The sequence below is a fragment of the Penaeus chinensis genome, chromosome 9, assembly GCF_019202785.1.
Source record: "Penaeus chinensis breed Huanghai No. 1 chromosome 9, ASM1920278v2, whole genome shotgun sequence".
Taxonomy (NCBI): Eukaryota; Metazoa; Arthropoda; class Malacostraca; order Decapoda; family Penaeidae; genus Penaeus; species Penaeus chinensis.
In genome coordinates this window covers 35,793,151-35,802,025 of record NC_061827.1, presented here as the reverse complement: position 1 = coordinate 35,802,025, position 8,875 = coordinate 35,793,151, and the positions used below count along the sequence as shown (strand labels likewise).

Sequence of the window (8,875 nt, the reverse complement as noted above, 5' to 3'; positions counted from 1 at the left end):
CATAATTATATAGTAATGAAAAAAATATAATGATAGCAATTAGAATAAGAATAAAAATAATAACAATGATACTAATGATAACAATGATAATGACGATTGTAATGATTATTACCATTTCTATAATAATAATAACAGTAACAGCAACAACAAAATTACTATTAATAATAATGTTGATAATAGTATGAATAACAACAATAATAATAACAATAATGATAACGGTAACAATAATAATAATAATAATAAAAGCACCAATAATGATAATCATGATAATAATATTAACAATAATAATAATGATAATGATAATAATAATGCTAATAATAATAATAATAATAATAACAATGCTAATAATAATAATAACAATGATAATAATTATAATAGTAATAATAATAATAATAACGATAATGATAAAACAACAACAACAACAACAATAATAATAATAATAATAATAATGATAATGATAATAATGATGATAATAATAACAACAACTGTAATAAGAATGACGCACACAAGGTGTGTATATATATATATATATATATATATGTATGTATATATATGTATGCATGTATATATATATACATATATATATTACTTGACTGCCGCGATAGTCCAATGGTTAGCGCACTGGACTCCGGCCCTTGTGGTCCAGAGTTCATTTTCCCGCCCCGGCAGTCGCAAAAATGCCTGCGCTCCGACTCCTGCTCGAGCCCGATCTCACGGCGACATATTACCTTGAGAGGTCGAGCGCAGGTATCGTAGGGGAAGTCACCGCCGTGGCACAAGTGTTCGCGCGCCAAACCGTGGTTGATTAGGATGGGCATTCAATTAGGCAGGGGTGGTACTGCCAAATAACCTCTCAATAGTGAATTGAGAGAGATCTATAACATTCAGTGGAATAAATGGCTGTAGAAAAAAAAAATAATAATAATGATATATATATATATATATATATATATATACTTATATAGACCTTGTACGTGATCCTGTTCTAACTCTGTTATCATTATTATTATCCTTATCGTTATTATTCTTGTGATCATTTTTGTTGTTACTTACTCTTCTTATCATTATCACCATGGACACTATGAATATAAAAGAATGAAACACATCACGGATCTATGGAATCCTACTATAATTCCGTTTTACAATTATTGTTATCATTATCATTATCATTACCACTATTATCATTCTTCTTCGAGGGAAGTATACTGCACTGCACTCTGAGGGGGGAGTTTAAGAAGGAAAGTGGGAGGGGAGGGGCAAAGGAGGTGGGGAAGTTTAAAGAGGAAGAGGAGGGAAGTGAGAAGGGGCAAAAAGAGCTTCAAAAAGGAAAGGAGGAGTTAATTTAAGGATAAGGGAAGGTGGATGGAGAACGAGGAGGAGGGGATTCCCATGCGTCCCGATAGTGATTATAATAATAATGCTAATAATAATAATGATAGTAACAGTAATTATAAAATAACAAATATAATCAAATGATAATAGTAATAAGAAAATAAATATAATAAAATGATAATAGTAATAATATAGAAAAATAATAATAAAGATAATGATGCAATAATAATAATAATATTAATAATAATAATAATAATATTATTAATAATAATAATATTATTATTAATAATAATAATAATAATATTAATAATAATGGGTTTCGGCGAGGAAATTCTCTGCAGTTGGTTTGAGGCGGCTGTTGGCAATGTGAGCAAGAACCTTTCCTGCGAAGGACAGCAAAGAAATGGCATGCAGTTAGACTTGTCTCCTTAATGTTTATAAATAGTGAAGATTACTGCATCTCTCAGGACAGTGGGAACATTCTCTTAGGAGACCTCCTAAGCGCTTCTTCCATTTCATGCTGATTTCATCCTTGGTCTTCAGTAGGCTCAAACCATCTTTGCTGCGTAGAGGTAGTTACCCTTGTGTTATTCCTGTCCATAAACGTCTGGTTCTCAACAACCTTGTCAAGAAACCACTGGTTCCTTATGTTACGAGTTTCTGAAGTTTCGTCTTCACTTGTTGGCATCGAATCTTCTTTCTCGAGCTTGGATCTTTCTGGAAATCGAGGAAGACTTTCCGCTTTTATTTAACAAGCTGCTTTAGAGCCTGGTCGTTGTCGTCGAACCAGGCTTGGCGTTTTCTTCTTTGGTGTAAAGTCGGGAAATAATGGCGGCAAATAAAGTTATGGCGCTACAAATCTTGATGCATAATTGGGGTATAAAACATATGACAATAATGAGGACTTTTATGTATATGTCCGAGTATGTGTGTGTATGTACATGTGGATGTTCGTGTGATTTTGTGTCTATATATTCTATACATATTAGTTCTGTAATTAGTGTGTTGCATCCGAATGCGTTGTTGCATGCATGCAATGACAGACTTGCGAATTTACGTACTACTACATAATGCATAAACGTTTTAAAATGCCAACACTGCACATAATGATACTGCCAAGATGTGCCAACGACCTCTTATAAATCCAATCAGAAAGCCGACCTCGACCCCGTCCACTGAGCTAGATTTTATTAATTCCTCTGCCGGGAGAGCGCCCGTGCGCCCGCCGCCCCTTCTCTGTCTCCGCCTCGCCCGCGCCAACGGTTCGTCTGCTCGAAAGTAAACAAAGCAGCGGCCGCGTAGGACAACGGACAAGGAACTTTGCCAATACAATCTCTCCTCGGACTTGATTCGGCGAGACGACCACCATGCCGAGTATCCTAGAGGCGTGCGAGGATCTCTTCGGGGTCTCCTGCCTCTACAAGGTGTTGGGCGTCGAGAAAAGCGCCCGGGAGAACGAGCGTGAGTGTCCCGCCAGGCCGAGGGGGGCGACGGCGGCCTCCAGGGGCAATATGGGAGGAAAGGGAGTGACATGACCTCGTTTGACTTTTTTTCGACGCCGGTTAGGTTGTTTTCCTGGAGATTTTGGTGTTGTTTTGTTGTTCGTGGGTTCGTTTTTGCCAGTCATGGCCGGGAATTGTATCTACGCACATACCATATTTTTGGCATGAGCCTCGCAGGGGGCCCTTTCCCGCGCTGTCAGGCCTTCATAAGGGATTAGCAATTCTGTAATGACACTTTAGACCTCTTTGTTTGCGGGATTACTTTGTTGTATTAATGAGAATAAGGAAATAAATATACCATTTTATTTCATACCTTTTGTATCTTAGTGCAACATTGAAAGATGTCTTGTTTAAGGGATACAGCAGATTTTGTTTAAGTAAACATAAATTTGCCACCAGTTTAAGTGTATTTGTTGTTTATAATTTTATTATTATAGTTTCTTCCAAGCTTATGCTGTAGCTTTAAATTCACATTTTTCTAAGAGGGCTCTAAGGATACAACTACAGTGATAATTTTTCAGTCATTTAGTTATCAATTTTAACTAAATTTTTATTAGGATTTTTGAAAACTATTGTGTTAATGTACCTTCTTCTTATATACCTGTAAAATTTTATTTGTAAAATACTGAGGGATCATTTAATGTCAATGTGAATTTATCTGTTTGTTTCTGCCAATTTCATTCAGATTTATGAAATAGAATAAAATGTTGAAAAAAAATTCCTTCAATTTTTTCTTTATTTTTGTAGAAATAGTATATACAGTAGTTAAAGTTGGTGCAAAGTTATTTTACAAAAGACTTTTTTTTTTTTTTTTTTTTTTTTTTATACAGAAGTACACATGTAATTCCTTATTTTATTTTCAGTCAAGAAAGCTTATCACCGAGTATCACTGAAAGTCCACCCTGACAGAGTGAGTGAAGATGATAAGCAAGAAGCAACACAGAAGTTTCAAACTCTAGGCAAAGTCTATTCCATCCTCTCTGACAAGGATCGACGAGCTGTGTATGATGAGACAGGTATGTTATGTGTAAAGGAATTATGCTAATTAACACGACATATAGTACATGTTTTTTTATTTGTAATGTATGTGTTCTTTATTCTCATTGCAAGTATTAAAGTTATTTTATGATTATTGAGACTATTTTGGATACTCTTACTATGGTTTTTAAGCTGTACACTAATATGAAATTAATATTATATGTTATAAGATATGTTCCTGAATAATGAAAACCATTGCAGGAGAGGTCGATGATGAGAACCTGGCCCCTGATGACCGTGACTGGGACCAGTATTGGAGACTTCTCTTCAAAAAGATCACTGTGGATGATATCAAGAACTTTGAAGAATCTTATAAGGGTATGCATAAGGATACCCCATCTTTCAGTGGATTCCCTTTAACAGTATTTTAGATGCTTAATATTTATGAAGAAATAGTTTATTTAACATGATAATAATGGCACCATATCCTTAATTTGAAATATGAAAAGAAAAATCTTCAATTATTAAAACTAATTTCCATACTAAAGATTATTATGATGAATCATGTTTAAAAAAAATTGTATATCTTATATTACCATATTTAAGGTTGCACCCTTATCATGGAAAAGTGGACCATAATAAAGGATAATGCCTTTTTAAAGAAACCTTAAAGACACTCAGTCATATAAATGGATTAGCAGATATGAAGCATAATGATTTATTCAAATGGCAAATATTGCACCATTACTATTTCCATGACCAAGTTCTCCCTAGAGAAGAGAGGGATCCAGAGGGGAAAAAGCTAAACCATTCAGTGGGAATGATATAAAAGGATATGTTCAGTTCAAGGCTCAATTAAGGTTTGGTTTGATAACTGGAATATAGGAACTTTTCACATGAAAAATATTTTTTTGTATTGTTTGTTATTATTATTTTTTTTTTATTATTATTGTTATTATTATTACTGTTAGTATTTATATGATTATGATTTGTGTTAATTTTTTTATTATTATTATTATTATATCCAAGGAATTGTTGAAAAGGGTGAGAGTAAGTAAGCCTAGGAATTGATTCCTTGATAATTAAAGGCTTGCAGAACCAGAACTGTACATGCACACCTAGCATCATTGGGTGAAGATACCCCTATGTGAGGTTTTGGTATTTGAAGATACTATCCTCCTGATTCCTGAGGCCATAATGCATAGTGTTGTGGCTTATAGTTTTTCTCAGTAATTACTTTAAATTTGCCTTATATTGAAGAGTGTGACAACATTAATACATAATGACATCAGATTTTTTTTTTTTTTTAAGTATACAAAAAGTTCTAATTCTGGTATTATCAAATTACAAATCACATTATCGGCAAAGGTAAATGCTTTTCAGCAGTCACCAGCATCATTTATTCAGCTGGTACAGTACTATATTAGCCAATTTGGTTACTTGGATTGTCTAAGTAATCAGTATCCCTGTAAGAGAAAGCACTTCGTCCCTCATCAGATTTGTCATTTGTGAAACAGAATTGTTTAAACAGGAATGCTGCTTTTATCAGCTGGGAAAGGAACAATTTCTGGAAGCCTCAAAGGTTTCATTCATAGTCTTTGATCCCCCCCTCCCATCCTATGCCCATTGTTCTCATGGAGGGGGGGGGGGGGGCATAGGAGATGGGAACTGAAGCCCAGTGTTGGAGGTTGCTCCTACTTTGGGCCTCAGCCCTTGATCAACCAATTTTGCATGGTATTTTCTCTTCTCCTTCTTTCCTTTTCCCTCTCTTCTCCATTCCTTTATTCCTAAGGTGTAAGAGCATTTCTGAAAGGATGAAAGTCTGGCTTTGTGTCAGTCCTAAGAGTATAAGGGAACCATAGGCATGTAATTCCTTTTGTTAATTACTTAGCCCTTACCCCACATGGGGACCCTGAGGGGTAGACCATTTTTCCTCACCACATATCAGGCTCATCCTTGCCAAAGAAGATTTTGTAGATCTATAAGGGGCATTGAGCCTTGCCCCTTCATCAGCTAGCCTATCTGGTTTCCTGACCCCTGCCTTCCCCTCATATTACTCCTCTTCATTCTTATTGTTCTCCCCATAGTACTACCTCACTCCAAACCACTATTTCCTATTTCTGTCCTCACCTGTCTACTACTTCCCCTGCTACAAACATTTTGAGTACTTCTTTGCTCAGCCAAGTGGGATCAGTTCTTTTGATTAGCCCTATAGCCTTTTACTCATACAATATCCACCTCTTCCAATAATGTCTCCAAAAACAAGTAGGGCAAGTTTCCTGCTAAGTTTCATTCATGCCTTGTAATAATTACATCTGAATGCCAAGCTTATGCATTATCTATGCTTACTACCTCAACTGCTAAACCTATTCCCGCCCAGATTCACTCCTTCCTTAATGCTTGAACTGGAACTGTTTTCATCTCCCTGGCTGATTGCCCTTTTTACAAGAAGGATTGGTTAGACTGAAAATGACCTGCTTGCCTGCCTTACTGACTATGATGCTGTATCAGTACAGTGCTACACTATTCTCCCCAGATACCACTGAAAATCCTACACCAATATTACCAAGAATACCATCCACAGACTTGACCTCCCCAATGAAGTTTATATTGCTGGAGAGTCCTCCTCTGTCCAACCATATCAACCCCTCTCCCATCAACATCAGAAATGCTGGTGTTTTGGCCACCCTGCCAAACACTGTCACTTCATAGCCTGATGTCCTCAATGTGCAATCGTATGCCAATTGTGGTGTCTCCCATAATGTATTCTACGGGAGCTGCCCTACCTACAAGTTCAAGTTTGAGGTAGCAGCTCTCGGATTCAAACTTAGCCTCACTTTATGGGAGGTCAGACAGGGAGCACACCAACAAGTTTTTTTCTCACATATTCCAACACTGTCCTTCACTCTGCTCTGCTGCTCTCCTTCATTCATCTTCCATTCTCTCTACATTGAAAGTCATAACTGTGTCCTTCCCCAGATCCTTCCCCTTCTGATGGTCTTCCTGAAACTTCACCTCCTTTCCTTGGTCCCTTTTTCATTCCTTGTGATTCTTCTGCATGTATATTTCTACCCTTATTGCCCATTTATTGCTTCATAATGGCTCTTTTGCACTTTCCCTATGCAATGTTCCTCTTCCTTTATACATAAAATTAACTTCCATTTTATCTAATCACCCTTTGCCATTAACCCCTTTGCTCCTTTTTTATTAAACCCTGCCTTATTCCATTTGCTACCCCTCTTTACCCTTTTCACAATCACAGCATCCCACAATTCTCCATAACCTCTGGCATTTAACACAACTGATTCATATTTACCCTTTTTGCCACAATACTTTACCATAGGGCTAAGTGATGTCTAGCACATTTTTGTTTTTACATTAACCATAAACTGTCATGTTTTTTTATGGCTTCATTGTTTGTGTAATGTAAATACTGAATGCTATGAACAAGTGAAACTAAAGTTTAGAAATATTAACCAGGAAATAATACATAAACTCTATAATGTATTTCTGTCACAAGTTCTGACAAGATTTTCAAGTTTAAAAGGAAAAGTAAGGGCAGTTTAGGGTTACTTCCCTAAGGGTAACACTTAATTTTAAAACTCAGAATTTTTATAATAAAGTTGTTACTCGAGGGCTGTGGTCTTGTTAACATTTACCTGACTGCTAAATGTCTAAGACATAAATGTGTATATTTTTCCATTTCTTTTATTAGAATCTGAAGAGGAAAAGGCAGACCTGAAGCAGGCATATATTGATGGTGAGGGTGACATGAACTATATACTCTCCAATGTACTATGCTGCACCATTGAGGATGAGCCAAGGTCAGTGATTTCAATTTCTTTACATGAGTCTATTTTCTTCTTTTCTTTCTTTTATCTGTGTGTGTCTGTCTGTCTGTCTGTCTGTGTGAGTGTGAGAGAGAGAGAGTCAGTCAGTTAAGAGTTTAAAGTGTTCATTGATGTGATTACATTTCAGTTGTTTGCTTTAAATGAACATTCCATTGTACCAGCCTTAAGCTGGCCAAGGCACACTGCTTCTCAGTTGGGGTTATAAATGACATGCCTGGGGGTTAATCTGTGATGTTAAGAATTAAACATTAATTCATTAATAAGCTCCACAGAGAGAGGGTGATGTCTAAAATGCATTTCGTCATGCTTAAAAATAAGAGGAAAAGGGAAACTAAAGTCAGACAATCAGAATTTGGGTTGAGAATATAGTTCCTGGAGTTGATAAATTCAATTTCATATGGCCTTTGTAATATACATAAGGTTCTTCCATTTATCAGTGGCTTAGAACACTAGCTGTATGATGCCAGTCAAAGTCATTTTTTTATGGATTACAATCACTATCATTGGCTGTGAAATATACAGTATATGTGTACTTATGCCACAGTTTTGATAACTGCATTCAATGTACAAGTTTGTAAACTAGTTATAGTTCTGTCAGATATGTTATTTAGAAAATTATAATAATATTCGCATGTATTTTCTCTCTCCCTCTCACTTTCTTCCCTCCTTTCCTTCTCTGTTTCTCTTCCTTCTGTTCAAGTCTCTCTCACCGTTCTTCTCCTTCTCCTTCTTCTCCTTTTCCTCCTTCTCCTCTTCCTCCTTCTCCTTCTTCCTCCTCCTCCTTCCTCCTCCTCATTCCTCCTCCTCCTCATTCCTCCTCCTCCTCATTCCTCCTCCTCATTCCTCCTCCTCCTCCTCCTCCTCCTCCTCCTCCTCCTCCTCCTCCTCTGCCTCCTCCTTCCTCCTCCTTCCTCCTTCCTCCTCCTCCTTCCTCCTTCCTCCTCCTCCTCTGCCTCCTCCTCCTTCCTCCTTCCTCCTCCTCCTTCCTCCTTCTTCCTCCTCCTCCTTCCTCCTCCTCCTCCTCCTCCTCCTCTGCCTCCTCCTCTGCCTCCTCCTCCTCTTCCTCCTTCCTCCTCCTCTTCCTCTGCCTCCTCCTCCTCCTCTGCCTCCTCCTCCTCCTCCTCTGCCTCCTCCTCCTCCTCCTCTGCCTCCTCCTCCTCCTTCCTCCTCCTCCTCCTCTTCCTCCTCCTCCTCCTCCTCCTCCTCCTCTGC

At 37.4% G+C, this 8,875-nt stretch overlaps 1 protein-coding gene across 1 annotated transcript in view; it reads left to right on the top strand.

The window, feature by feature from the left end:
* Nucleotides 1-2,576: 2,576 nt before the first annotated feature.
* The window catches only part of LOC125028837 (dnaJ homolog subfamily C member 9-like), a 7,860-nt gene continuing 1,561 nt past the window's right edge, over nt 2,577-8,875 (top strand). Inside the window, exons 1-4 of the mRNA XM_047618372.1 lie at nt 2,577-2,793; nt 3,698-3,850; nt 4,074-4,190; nt 7,528-7,636. Of these exons, the coding sequence (XP_047474328.1) occupies nt 2,700-2,793; nt 3,698-3,850; nt 4,074-4,190; nt 7,528-7,636 (473 nt within the window). The 5' untranslated portion in view covers nt 2,577-2,699. The remainder of the gene's footprint in view (nt 2,794-3,697; nt 3,851-4,073; nt 4,191-7,527; nt 7,637-8,875) is intronic.